This window comes from Benincasa hispida, chromosome 3 (genome assembly GCF_009727055.1).
Source record: "Benincasa hispida cultivar B227 chromosome 3, ASM972705v1, whole genome shotgun sequence".
Lineage (NCBI taxonomy): Eukaryota > Viridiplantae > Streptophyta > Magnoliopsida > Cucurbitales > Cucurbitaceae > Benincasa > Benincasa hispida.
The window spans coordinates 35,882,276-35,898,115 of NC_052351.1; the positions used below are offsets into that span (position 1 = coordinate 35,882,276).

Here is a 15,840-nt window from a genome sequence, read left to right on the forward strand (position 1 = left end):
TCTTGATTATACAGAGACGTTTAGTCTAGTTGTAAAACCTATAACTATTATAGTGTTGTTTACTCTTGGATTACACTATGGATGGCAGTTGAGACAGATTGATATCAACAATGCTTTTCTTCATGGCATACTAGAAGATGAAGTTTATATGGCTCAACCACCAGGTATGATTGGTAAATCAACTCCTACAAAAATATGTAAACTCAGAAAATCCCTGTATGGACTAAAGCAAGCTCTTCGTGCTTAGTTTGATCACCTGACTTCTTTTCTTCATCTGATAGGGTTTATAAATCTAAAGCTGACTTTTCTCTTCTGATTTATAAAAAAAAAAAAAAAAAAAAATGAGGTGTTTTTTTATATTCTTATATATGTTGATGATATTGTAATCACAGGAAATTCATCATCTATGATTGATAAATTAATATCTGAGTTAAATAAGATGTTTTCTCTCAAAGATCTAGATTTATTGAACTACTCTTTGGGAGTTGAGGTGTCATATCCTGAGTCTGGAGGTTTGTTTTTGTCACAAACAAATATATATCAGATCTTTTGTACAAAGAAAAAAATGCAAAAATACAAAGTCTATGTCTACTCCAATGGTCAGTGGTTCTGTTTTATCAACCTTTCATGGTGAAAGATTTGATGATGTAAGGCTGTATAGAAGCATAGTTGGAGCTTTACAATATCTAACTTAACAAGACCAGAGATTTCTTACAGTGTAAACAAAGTTTGTCAATTTATGCACTCTCCAAATCAATTTCAGTGGCAAGTTGTGAAACGTATCCTCAAATATTTGACAAGTATGATAGATCATGGACTATTGTTTAAGAAGTCAAAAGACTTGACTATTCAAGGATGTGTTGATGTTGATTGGGCCTCAGACCCAGATGATGGGAAATCAACTTCTAGAGTCTGTGTCTATTTTGGAGGAAATTTAATTGAATGGGCTGCAAAGAAACAAACATTTATTTCTAGATCAAGCACAAAGGCAGAATATAGAAGCTTAGCTCTTGCTTCTTCAGAACTAGTATGGTTGCATTCATTATTCACAGACTTACACGTTTGATTATGGCAACCTCCTACTCTATGGTGTGATAATCTGAGTGCGGTTCATTTAAGTTCAAATTCAGTTCTTCATTCTTACACAAAACATGTTGAAATAGACATTTACTTTGTTCGAGATCTTGTGTAGCAAAAGAAAATTAGTCAACATCTTCCAGCTAGTGCTCAAGTTGAAGATATCTTCACCGAACCTTTATCACCTACATCCTTTCTTCCATTAAGAGACAAGCTCAATGTGTGTTCTTCTCAACATATGGGCTTGAGAGGGTATCAAGAGAGCTCACTGAAAGCTGGATTTCTGATGTATTATATGTTGTTTCAATTGATTGATTAGTTTGGTATTTTTCTGTTAATCAGTTGCATAAATTGTTTATTTCTTTTTCAGAGTGAGTCTCCTATATAAGGTCACTCTATTGTTCATTTTATCAACAATAATAAAAGTCATTTTGTGATCAATTTCTTGTTGTTTAGAATTCTATTAGAGTGTAAGCAATCTCAATTCTTCGTACTGGTTGATTTCATGAATAATGGTTCGATGCGTCTAGACTACAGTCACTACACACTCACTCCAATCCTCGAAGGTTTGTTGCTGCAAAAATGGGGTTGGATAATTGAGTGGTTGCATTGATGCACTGAAGTATTTTTCAATATTTTATATGTATATTGGGCTTATTATTATTATTATTATGAGTTAACTCAGTCATATGGATTGTACAGCAAAAGATAGAAAAACGGTAGGCTAAGATGAATATTTTCATTGATTGCTTGAATTTTCATATTTTCATTTAAACCTTGTTTGATACAAGAATAAAAGATGCAATATTCATTAACATTGTGATAATCAACCTTGTGTAGAAAAATTGATTTTTCCTAACATATGAATTGCTAGCTAAAGAGCGAGCAGCAGAATTTCCTTCTCTTGGCGTAAATTGAAAATCTGATGAAGCAATAGAACATAAACCCAAGATGTTAGAACTAATAGATTGAGTCTCGTTACAATCATGATTACGCCCCATCTAATTAACATGGTTAATTTTACTCAACTTAATTGTAGAAAAAACTGAAATAAATGAATAATTTAGAATTTAGTCGTTGGGTGACTCAGACATCTATTAGAAAGTTGATTTTGAAATATTGATTAAAAGATGTCATAGTTGTTGCCAAAATCAAGAGGAAAAAAATGCATCTGACCTTCATATGACAATAATAGTAAATTTGTAATTGGGGAAAAGAAAATCTGTACAATAAAGAAAAATGACATCGATGCCTAGGTCAGAACTATAGAGTGGAGATTAATAAGTGGTCATTAGTAGTAGTTCCAGATGAAGCTTCAGATAGGGGTGTTCAAATATCTATAATAAGTTTCAAATATTATAGATATTTGGTACGTAAGATTTTAGTTTTATGAGATTTTAATTAGATTAATTTAAATATTTTAAATTAAGAAGAAAAAATAATAATAACCTGACAATCCAAAACACAAATTTTGAGGATTTAATTGGGTTGGATTGGAAACCTTGTTTGGATCATTTGGATTGCCAACTAGACCCATCAAAATTTTCGAGTTAATCCAAATAAATCACAACCCAACTCAATTCAACCCATATACATCCCTAGTTTTAGATCGAGTTATAATAATGTATCTAGCGGAATAACGACATGGGGGTTTACCTTTTTCACATATGGATTTTTCTTTATCCTATTCAGGTTAGATTATTTTTGGCTCCATGATTAGTTGGCTTACTCGTATATTTAGTCCGGTCCCAAGTTATCAAGCAATTAACAAGAACAATGAAGGATTTTCTCAATATATATATATATATATTAATGAAGAAAAATAATGGTGGTATTATAGAAATAGATTTGGTTAAATAATGCTTATAATGTCATTTAATAATGGGTATGTAATTGTATTAAATGATAAAATTATTGAAGTATTTTCAAATATAATTAAAAAAAAGGCATTGTCTATCAATGATAAGTACTATATTTTAAAATAAGTTGCACATTTTCTTATATTTGAAAACAGCCTTAATCTGTACTATATAGGATAGAAACATTTTGATTTTCTCAATTGTCCCTTTTAGTGATAGATTACATGGTTTTCTTAGGTAATTTCACATTTAAATTATTAAATAAAATTTTTGGCCTATTTTGTTCACATTTTCCCGTTAAATTATAAAAAATATATTTTCTTTTTTTCTTTTTAATTACATCTATACTATCTAAAATGGGCTATGGGAAGAAACATTTGATTTCCCTAATTACCCCTTTAAATGATTGGTTAAGACATTTAATATTAATATTGTTGTTTTCAAAACTTATTAGAGAAATATTGTTGTTATGAAACTTATTAGAGAAATATTGTTGTTCTGGGAGTTCGAGGCTAGAGGTCGAACATTTTGAACTCGACTAATGTGGAGGTCGAACGTTGAGAACTCGACGAACAAAGAAAAACTTGGAAACAATACATAGGCCGAAACTTCAACCCTCGACAAGGAAAATCTCGCGAATCTCGCTTAGGTTGTCGAAGGTTGAAGTTTCGACACACATCCACCCTCGAGATTGCTGGTTTATTACTTTTCTTTTTCCCTCATAGAGGAAATAAAATAATGAGATGGTATATTATATGTATCTGTGTACTCGAGCTGCTTCTAACAACCTATGCATTTTTTATCATTTTGAATTAGACGGAGGCTTGTGGGATTGACGTGAGGGGGTGGGGATGGTTATATTTCTGGGAGCGAACTCCAGGCGAATATGAAGCGCATGGATACAAGTTATGCCTTGGAATGAAAGACAATTTGTCTACGAACAAAATTTTGTATATTAGGTTGTCGAAGGTTACAAGCATGTCGAAACTTCAAAGTGATTAAAGAGATAAGTGGGCTGAAGCAGATTAAGGAGAGAGCAAGATTCAAAGCGAGATAGTAGGAGAGAGCGAGATGTTGAATGAAATTTTAAGAGAGAGCGAGATTTTAGGAGAGAGCGAGATTCAAAACGAGAATGTTAGAGAGAGCGAGATTTAGTTTATATTGACTAATCTGACTAACATTGAACTTGGTAAAATGAAATGGTTGAATAATTGAAAAATGAGATTATTCAGGAATACACATTGAATGCTAAGATTACGCATTGAGTTTCTGGTAGTCGATCCATAATCAAAAAAGTGTTTGTAATTGTTTCAGAAGAAATGAAAGCTAGTAATCATTAATGGAAAAATAACAACAATAACAGAGAGAGCAAGATAGTGAGAGAGAGCGAGATCTTAGGCGAGAGCGAGAGCGAGATCTTAGGAGAGAGCGAGAGTGAGAGTGAGAGTGAGAGAACGAGATCTTAGGAGAGAGCGAGAGTCTTCACTTTATTCAGAAATATATATAAAAGAGAAAAAAGAGCTAATAATCATACTATAATTGAATAATCATTAGACTATAATTGAAATTTTTTTTGTCAACATTAGTTTAGAGCAATGGACTCAAGCACATGATGGAGGATTCAGATATGGGTGGATGATGACAAATCTATTGCATAAATGGAGTCCTCAGAGGAGCTCGAATGTTGCCTATAAATGCTCTTGCTCAGTTAACATTCTTCAAATGCGTGAACTATTTTGAGAAAAGAATAGCAGAAATAAGGGATGCATTAGAGCGTCAAGATAAACCCAGGACATGTTGATCCCGATGTTTTGTATAACCAGTCCATTCATCGATCATATGTTGTATGGCGAGATCGTACTACTGGAGAAATATCTTGCAGACGCCGAGAGGCAGGATTTATTCAGTTGGATTGACATCTAATCACAGCCTTGGTCGAGAGATGGAGGCCCAAGACGCATACATTCCATATGTTTGTTGGAGAGTACCTGTTGACGGTGAGCCGGTCACCAGAGTGATGTACGATGACTGGTTAGAAGTTTGCCAACTATACCTCAGTGCGACCCTACCTGCCGACAAGATTAAAGGATCGAGATTAAGTTTAATATGGTTAGGAACACAATTTTGTGAGCTCACGGATGATGTAGACGAGGAAACCGTCATAAGATATGCGCGAGCATATATACTACAAATGATGGGTGGAAGTTTGTTTTCAGATAAATCAAGTCATTTTGTTCACTTCATGTTCCTGCCACTGTTAGCTAACCTCCATGATGCGGGACGGTATTCGTGGGGTAGAGCATGCTTGGCATGGTTGTATAGACAACTATGCAAAGCAACAAGACCTGAGGTTCGAGAGATAGCTAGACCTCTCATACTTTTGCAATTATGGGCTTGGTGGAGCGATTTCCAACAATGGCTCCACAGCTACATCATTGTTAATGACGCTCAATTAGTTGGATAAGCCTACAGTTCTCGGTATGTTGTTTTAATTCATTTAATTTTTATATCACTGATCTAGTTAATTTAAATTAAATTATCAATTTAAAAATTTAGGTGGAGAGACAAATTTTATGTGACTAGGACAGCCACACATGTAGTCAACCAGTATAGATACATATTTGATCTGCTTCAACCTGAACAGGTACATTAAACTAAACCTAATTGATTATTTTATTCACATTTTTATTGTATTTGTCTTTAATATTCTCTAATATAATATTTTGTGTTTCAGTTTATTTGGGAGCCATACAAATTATTATGCATACTTTGCCTAATTTTGTGCGAATGTGTCGAAAACATATGGCGGACGATGAGTCCTCTCATATGTTTTCACATTGGTGAGTGGCATCTTCCTGACAGGGTGATGAGACAATTCGGTTTTCAGCAGGATGTCTCATCGCCTTGTAATACTAAACCCATACTGCATGATATTGACCTACGGACTGGACATTGGTCCGAAAAAGTTGCACATTTGGTAGTGTGATGACACTATCTGTGGCAATTTTTATTGCAATGGGGGTTTCTCTTGAATAGTTTGATACAGATATCACTCCAGAATATATTTCATTTGGTATATAATATCACAATGTGCTACGTCACTCGTCCGGGAGTAGTTGTAGGTCATCTAGTAAATGAATGAATATTATCTATTTTTTAATTTAAATTATTTTATATTGTCTAATTGTTTTATAATTCATAGAGATCGAACACAACATAACTCCGTGAGGTTGCGAATGATCCGAACCAGGTTCTTGCTATATGTAGTGACAACCAAAGCTATATGGAGGAAATTCATTATTTGTACGATATACCTATTGTTCTTCCACCAGCTCCGAGACGTAGAAGACCTGTTCGGGAAGAGGATGAGTTTTGATAGGTTGCACATAATGTGGAAGAGTTGTCCCTATGACGCAGACGCAGAGTCAAACTAATTATGTTAGTCCGATGATGATGCCAGCCTTTGGTTCAGGACATTGACTCAGAGGCTGGTCCTTCATCTTCATACGTGCATGGACATAGGTCAGGGTCATGGAAAGCATAATGAATATTTATATTATGAAGCGCCTGCAAAGGTATCAGAGCAACATCAAGAAGCCCGAGCAAGCTCAAGTTCGAAGGACGACGACAACCAGCTCGAAATCGACGACGTCCGCCTTGTGAGACACATTGATTTTTGTAATTATTTTTATATAAATGAGATATTTAATTTACATTTTTTTTATTTTTATGAGTTATTATTTTTTTTAATTTATTCTTTTTAAAGTTTAAATAAAATAATAAAATATTTTTAGAAATTGTTTTTATAAAATGAAAAATAAATAAATAAATAAAGGATTAGGAAGAAGAAGGTGGAATGTGTAATAATTAAAAAGGATAAAAAAGGAAAATTTGTATGGTATTCTCGCTCTCTATCAAAATCTCGCTATTTTGCTCTCGCTCACGTTCACTCTCAAAATCTCGCTCTTGCTCTCTCAAACTCTTGCTCTCGCTCTCTCAAACTCTCGCTCTCTCTCATAATCTCGCTCTCGAATTTGATTGGGAAGTTCAATGGCAAAAAGAAGGAGATTTATTAGCTCATTATTTAGTCAGACTTGCTGAGATGACAGAATCCGTAAAAATTATTCAACAAGCTTTGGAAGGAATTCCAGGAGGACCTTATGAAAATTTAGAAATACGATCTTTTGATAGAGGAAGGTCTCTGAAATGATAATTAAACAGACTCAATAATAATGTTAGGAAGGACAAGGTCGAGGGTTCAAAGTTCGACGTAAGTGAAAGGAAGGTCGAGGGTTCAAAATTCGACCTATCTAGGTCAAATTTTCAACCCCCGACTTATTTTTTTTAAAAAAAAAATAATATTTTTACAAATAGTTTGAAAACAACAATATTTTTCTAAATAGTTTCTAAAAGGACAATATCCTTTTAATTTTCCCTGATTGGTTATAGGGATTTAGATATCTTAGGTAATTTCACATTTAAATTATTAAATAAAATTGTTTGGTCTATTTTTTCACACTTCCACATTAAATTAAAAAATAAAAAAAAAAAAAACTCCTATTTTTTTGCCATTACACGTTAATTTAACAAATATTTTTTTTTTCCTATGTTTTGGCATGTTAAATGATAGTAGATTTTTTTTAAAAAAAAAAAATCACATTTTATCTTTCTATATCTCATGATATATCACGTTGATATAATTTGATTTAAAATCAAATCAAATTACGAATTCAAAAATTTCTCTATAAAGAGTTAAGTTCAATCTCTCATTTTTATCTGCTATCTCAGCCCTTTTCTTTCTTTTTTTCAAGAATTTCTAAAAGGGACTATGAAAAAAATGTTAATCTATATACTATGAACAATCAAGTTAAAAAATATTTTTTTAATAAAAATCTAGATTTAGATTTTACCTCTAATTTCATATTATCTAAAAAATTAATGTTTGAAAATCTCATTTTATTTGAAAACGTTAAAAGAAATTTAAAAAAAATGATATCACTTGGGATTATATTAAAAGAAAAAATAATCACTTATAAAAAAATCTATTTACTATCTAATTCTAGTATCAAATCTAATTAAAATGGTGAATATATATAGAGTAATTTTACATATTAAATCATTAAGTAAAAATGTTCTCCCTCTTTTTTTTGGCATTCACTTAAAAATTGGGGTGGTAATAGATTTTTTTTAAAAAAAAAAAATGATTTTATCTAAAATTAATTCATGTTAAAAAAATAATTGTTTATAAAAAATCTAGATTCATATTTTATCTATAATCTCATGTTAAAAAAAAAATAATCATGGATGAAAAACTCATTTTATCTAAAAAAAAAAACGTTTAAAAATTGATATCATTTTATCTAGAATAGCATTTTCAATAATTTTATAATATGTAAAAATATTTCTTTTAAATGAAAATAAAATATAATCATGATTTGAAATCTAAACTTTTCTATAAATAGCTAAATTAAACCTTTTTCGATTGCCTTCTCATAATTTTCTTCTTTTTTTCCTTTTCCCTTTTTAATTTATTTTTTTAATTCACTCTCTCTATTTTTCTCTTTCATTTTTTTGAAAATTTTGTTTGTAACATTATGATGTATATTTTTTTAATTTTCTTAATAGCATCATTCCCTACATTTTTTTTTTTTACACTTCTTTATGCTTTTTTTTATAGAAGTAAGCATTGTCTCAAGAATTTTTTATTCAAGTATTTCTCTTCTAAGGGAGATACCATATTTATCATTCTCTAATTTTTTTTATCAGATATCTTCTTTTCTTTTTTTTCCTTTTTCTTTTTTCTTTTTTCTAAACATATGTCATATTCTTCAATGATTATTTAATATTATTATAATTTTTTATATACTTCTATAGCTCTTTTTTCATTCTATACACAGATTCACGTATTCTTTCTCACATATTGAAGAAGTGGAAAAAAATACCTTGCTTTTGAGTTTCAAGAAATTTGTTAAAAATTCAAGTAATTTAGTGATCGTTAAAGTGACAAAGAATAGAGTAATTAACTATTTTATGTTTTTGTAGTCTTTTTCGCTTTTTAATTTTTATAAATGCACATTAATGAGTTGGTTTATAATAATTTATTATTTTTACATGCTTTTGTACTTTATTTTTTCTTTTTCTAAATTTGTTGTGAATATACAACCATTCATCCATGTATAATTTTAAAATAAATATAATAGAAATAGATTTTTATTTGTAATAAAAGTGATGAGATTTTATTTTTAGTCTTCTTATTATAAATATAAATATTATTTGTTTGATTATTCTCTTACTCAAATATTTGAATTAAGAGATCAAAAAATCAATTCCAACACTTAAAAGCAGCTTAAAGATATATATTAATTCGAATTTGTATAGAGTAATATGATTTTTTAAAAATATAAAGAAAAATGAGTATTAAGTAGAAGATTATGTACATTTTATTTTCAACATTTTAAAATACATGCAAGGCACGTAGTCCTGACTAGTAATAAAAATAATACTTGAAAATAATAATAATTTAAAAAAAAAAATTTATCATGCAAGACATACATTTAGAAATGATATCATGGTGATAATGTTGATTAGTAATACTGAAAAAAAAAGGTTAAAAATACATTCAATAAGTTCAAGAGTATAGGGTTTTTCAAACTAACGACCAAAATGGGGTAGACAGGAAAAATCTTTCAAAAATAGGTAGGAATAGAAAGTAATGATAAAAATAAAGTTGTTTTTGGGATGATAATAGTGTACCCCCCACGATTACCTTTTAATCTATGTTAGCGCTGGTGGACTAGTCAACGACAAACTTGTGGACCGAGTCCACGATTTGTCTTTGTGTGGTTTTTTTCTTTTCGATTTTGACTTTTTTAAAAAAAATTAACTAACAAATTTCTTCATTACTAAACTTAATTATATATTTAATATGCAATGAAAACTTAATTAGTCTACACCTATATTAAAAATAAAATGTTGACTTGACTAAATTGTACATCTCTCTACAAATAAAAATATAGATAAAAGAGAAATTAGTTATTTAATTTCAAAAAAGAAGTTTACATGAAGTTTAAAGACGACCCCTCTAGTGCTTATCCCACGGGGGTTGTTTTTGTATGCCTCTAAATTAGTTTTGCCTTGTTGCCATTGTCATCTACGATGAACACGTCTTTGATTAGTGTTAGTAACATTGAGTCGTCTTGTTTATTGAATAATACTTTCTACGTTGACCAATGTTTGGTTACATATTGAACCGAATTGTTATAAGTTGTGTTGTACTAAATATTGTTGTACATCTTGGATAAAATTATTCTGTATGATGAAAAAAATAATATTAAATAATATTCATATAATATATTTGGAAAATATAAGATTATAAATCTCTTAGTAATAGTAAATGCCGTCATGTGTGATAAATTGCCTCATGATTGAATCGTATCAGGAAAAATAGTTATCTGACACAACTGGTCCATTTATTAATTCTCCTTATGCACAATAATCATGACGTATACGCCAGTAGGATATATATTATGCGTGAATTCGACACCAATCTTGCTTACCTCTCAAATCAATCTGGTATAGTATCGAGAGTGTATAGCACAACGAAGGTATCGTTTGTCACAGATCGAACTGTCTCAACACACGATCTGGATGATGTCACTCTATTATATAGAAGCATATAAGAGGGCTAACGGTCAACCAGATGTCTTGACCATCATGACAGTAATCAGGTAATGATGATCAAATATCTTGCATGTATGATGTTCAATTAATCTGGAAAAAAATAAATATACACCAAAAGAAAATTAAATATTCATTTATATATACATTTGTTACCTGATTGTGCATCTGTTAAATATTTGTGGATATACTAGCAACGTATTTGCTGATTGTTCAGAGGCGGCTAATACACTACTCCATCTAAAATTATAAAAAGATACAATTAACCTATATTCTTACCTAAAATGATAATGAAATAAATATATAAAAATGAATAATATCTGACACTTAGGGACGATCAAATTGCAAAGATATTTTAAAAAGGGCTACCAACAAATAAACATGCAAAGTTTCAACACAAGCTGGAGATGATTGAACGACCCAAAATGGGGAGGAGGGGGTGTTAAATATATATAGCAATACTAACTAGTCTAGAAGATTCTTGAAGTATCTAATATATGACATAAAAATGTAAAATTAGATTATTTTCTAGAGGCATGTTGTAATATGTAAAATAAATATCTCAAAAATAGCCTAGAAAAATCATGCCTATGAATAGGAGGTGTGACCCCATATGTGAACCAAGCAAGCTAGAGAGCTAGTGTAGAAAAGTGAGTGAGTATCTTTGGAGTAAAAGAGTAATCTCTCAAAAGTGTCCATCTTTGTTTTTTCTTAAATAAAAATTTATTTCCTCCAAGATTGTCTCTCTTCCTTTTGTGCCAATTTCTTCAACATACATTGCATATCTGGTTATATGTTGTTGCCGTTGAGCCAATTTTTCTCTCTCTACCTAATTCACTCTCTCTTTTCTTATAACTCTCAAATCCTTGCAGCCCAATTCTCGTCGTCGCTGTCTTGTCATCGCCCGCACTAGAGCTTGCCGGATTTTTGGTCGTTAGGGCCAAGATTTTGGACATTTTGGATTAATTTTGTTTGGCTCTTGAACACCCATTAAGTTCTGGTGTTAAAATTGATTTACCCATGAAATTTGATGCTAGAATTGAGTTTTGTTTCTTTTAAATAGTTCTAATAGACATTATTAATAATGTCTATCAGGAATAGAAACTGATACAAGTCTATAACTGATAGATGCTACTAGAAGTCTATCAGTATTTATCAGTGATACAAACTGATAAAAATCTATCATTGATAAAGACTATAGAAGTCTATCAGTCTTTATCATCGATAAAAACTAATAAAAGTCTATCATTGATACTATCAGCGATAAAGATTAATACAAGTCTATCATCAATAAGCACTGATAGAAGATTATCATTGATAGAGGCTGATAAAAGTCTATTGGTATCTATTAGTGATAGAAACTGATAGAAGTCTATCATTGATACTATAGTGATAGAAACGGATACAAGTTTATCACTGATAGATGTTGATAGAAATTTATCAGTGTATATAATTTTCTTTTTTTTTATTTCTGTAAATAGTTTGACATTTTTTTATCTGTGAAAATTTTTATTTCACCAATTTAATTATTATTTAATAAACTAATTAACATATTTTTTTTATCAACAAAAAAAATTAACACAAATTTCCATTATTAGAGACATTATTAATATAACTATTAGTCAATGTTACTGTTATATTATGATGATGATGGTGATAATAGTAATGATGACGTTTATAAAAAAAAATTAATTAAATAACGATAACAATAATAATAAGAATAGTGAAATTATATTTTAGACAGTTAATTAGTATTAATCATAACAAAGAAGTAAATTGATAAATTGATAAATATATATATATATATATAAATGAAAGACAAATAATTGCTAAATTAAACATAAACTGTGATTTTTTGCGGTGAAAATGTTAGGATAATTTAGGGACAGTTGCAAATATAACAATTTGGTCTAAAATATTTACAGATATAGTATAATGCAAAAAAAAAAAATTGCAAATATAGTAAAATTTAGATCGAGTTTTTAGAGTTTATCAATGATAGACCGTTTCTTAAAATATTGTTATACAACTAATAGATCTTTTATATTTGTAATGCTTCAAAAATGTTGTTATCTTAATTATTAACTCTAAAGTACTACTTATTATTGTAATTATCCTAATTTTGATGGAATGAATGTGTGTTAACTTCACCTAAGCTCGCTTTTGTCATCAAAATGAATATATAATATCTTTATTATCAACCTCAAAGTCAGAGGTTCGAATCCATTAACCATTTTGTACTTAAAAAAAAAATAAATAAATAAATAAATAAATAAATAAAATAAAATAAAAAATCTATTGAGACAAATGGTGTAAGTTGTTCAATAGTGAAATTTTTAAGTTAATTATATAACAATGAAATCAAATATAAACATTCTAAATTGTAAAAAGGTTCACATAGACGAAACATAAAATGTATGAACTTTTTATTAGAAGAAAAATTAGGTTTAAATTTGATATTAGTTTTGAAGTTTGGTTTTATTTGGTCAAATTTTCAACTCTACTTGATTTTGGTTCTTGAGCTTCCAACATGTTTATTCTAGTCTCAATATTTTTAGGATACAATCATTTTTATATTTACTTTTCTACTTTAAATCCTTTTTGTTTTCAACTTATCTAACTTGGCTTGATATTAAAATAAAACTTGTGGCAAAATCAGTGCTTTTTTGTTGGGTCAATTGTAAAAAAAAAAAAAAAATTATAGCAATACAACCACTAAATGTATTTTTGTAAGAGTTAAATCCGAAAAATGGAATCTCTAATATTGAAGTTGAGTTGAAATATGTTTAAAAAAAAATTCAAAAGAACAAAATTTGTAACCATTGTTGAAATATATATATGGTTTGTCCCACTAGAAACATAGTTGCTCTACTCCAGTGGTTGGGTAACGTTACTCATCCGTTTCGACCATCGAACCTCCTCTGTTTTAGTTTGCATCGGCAAAGGATATTCTCCACGTTTCTTCCATGGCCGGCGACAAGAAGCTCCATATAGTAATGTTTCCATGGCTCGCTTTCGGCCATATGATTCCATATCTTGAGCTCTCCAAACTCATTGCTCAAAAGGGTCACCACGTCTCCTTCGTTTCCACTCCCAAAAACATCGACCGTCTCCCTACCAAACTCCCTCCCCATTTATCTCCTTTCCTCAGCTTCGTCAAAATTCCTCTCCCTCAAGTCGACGGTCTGCCATCAAATGCAGAGGCCACCATTGATCTCCCTTACCACCAAACTCAGTATCTTAAAAAGGCCTACGATGACCTCAAACAACCCCTCACCCACTTTCTTCGATCTTCCAATGCCGATTGGATCTTGTTCGACTTTGCTTCCTATTGGATCGGCCAACAGATCGGACCCAAACTCGGGATTAACACTGCCTTTTTCAGTATTTTTATTCCCCAGTTTCTCGCATTTCTCGGACCTACGTCGGGAGATAGTCGAATAAATCCCGAGGACTTTACCGTTCCTCCCAATTGGATTCCCTTCCCCACAACCGTCGCGTTTCGTCAATTCGAAATCATGAATATCTTTGACAGCGTGACCGGTAACATAACCGGCGTTTCTGATTTAGATCGCTTTAAAAGGAGTGCTGACTATAGTGATTTAGTGGCTGTGAGAGCTTGCCCTGAATTCGGACAGGAATGGATTCAAGTGCTTGGAGATGTATATGGTAAAACTATTTTCCCGGTTGGTCAGCTTCCGACGTCAGAGTACAATTGTGGGGATCACGAGAATCCAGCGTGGCACTCGATTAAAGAATGGCTCAACAAACAACTCGAAGCTTCTGTGGTGTACGTGGCATTCGGGAGCGAAGTCAAGCCTAGTCAGCATGAACTTACAGAGATTGCTTTTGGGTTGGAAATATCAAAGACGCCATTTTTTTGGGTGTTGAGGACGCAGCAAGGGCCGACAGACCCGGACCCCATCAACCTACCCGAGGGGTTCGAGGAACGAACCGAAGGGCGGGGCGTTGTGTGGACCACTTGGGCGCCACAGTTGAAAATATTGGGGCATGACTCGGTGGGTGGGTTTTTGACGCACTCTGGTTGGAGCTCTGTTGTGGAAGCGATTGAGAGTGAAACACCTCTGGTGTTACTAACTTTCTTGGCAGACCAAGGAATCAATGCGAGAGTATTAGAAGAGAAGATGATGGGTTACTCTGTTCCGAGGAACCAATTGATTGGTTCATTTACAAGGAATTCAGTGGCAGAATCATTGAAACTGGTAATGTTGAAAGAAGAAGGTCAGATTTATAGAGACACAATTAAAAAGATGAAGGGTTTATTTGTGAACAAAGAAAAAGATGATCTATTAATCAACCAGTTTTTGGAGTATCTAAAAACCCATAGAAAGGAAAAGGCTGAAGAAGATCTTTTATTTCGGTAGTTTCCATGTCGGAATATATACACTCACGTATTGCACTAATGAGATGCGAATAGCATTCTTATAAATAAGATTTCTTAAAATAAAAGATGAAAATATTATCAAAGGAAATAAAACCAACTGGGTGTTGCACACAATTTTTTTTTTTTTTTTTTTCAGAATTTCAAGTTAAGGGGCACTTAAAATTTTAACCTGACTTCTAAAATTGTATCCATTTATACCTGGTTCTTGAACTTTTTTTTTTTTAAAAAAAAAAATATAGGCCCTCAATTCTATCTAATATATAGTACGATTTTTTTTTTAAATAACATATCTATTGACTACAAAGTTAAAAACTAGAGATTTAATTAGAAAAAAATAATTTTTTATCTAATAAAACAATTGATATTTAAACATTTTTAATAATTTATGAGATTTATTAAATAAAAATTAAAAGTTTATATATCTATCAGACATTTTTAAAGGATTAAAGGATTAATTACAGTTAAATTTGAAGATTTAGAGATTTAATGGTATTTTTAAAATGAGGGACTATAAATTTGAAGATTTAGAGATTTAATGGTATTTTTAAAATGAGGGACTATACTTATAATTTAACTTGAAGGTAATTTTAAAAGCATTTATATGTCATATCTAGATTAAGTTATACTAAATAAAAATTTATATAAATTTTTATAGAAATATTCACCTAAATATTTAAGCATAAAATGAACCTACATATTTATCAATAAATTTAAAAATAAAACTAAGTTTTTCCTATAATCAATCTTAGAAAAATAATTTACTAAAATTTAGTTTTCCTATAATCAATCTTAGTAAAATAATTTACTAAAATTTAGGAAATA

The 15,840-nt window shown here is 30.7% G+C and overlaps 1 protein-coding gene across 1 annotated transcript; it reads left to right on the forward strand.

Moving 5' to 3' along the window:
* Window positions 1-13,485: 13,485 nt before the first annotated feature.
* On the forward strand, window positions 13,486-14,998 carry LOC120073549 (UDP-glycosyltransferase 91A1-like). The gene has a single exon (XM_039026380.1). It carries the CDS (start codon window positions 13,580-13,582, stop codon window positions 14,996-14,998), a length of 1,419 nt encoding a protein of 472 aa, XP_038882308.1. The 5' UTR covers window positions 13,486-13,579.
* Window positions 14,999-15,840: the final 842 nt, after the last annotated feature.

Excerpts from the sequence above, each read along its gene's own strand:
- LOC120073549 (XM_039026380.1), top strand. The coding sequence starts at position 13,580 with ATGGCCGGCGACAAGAAGCTCCATATAGTAATGTTTCCATGGCTCGCT.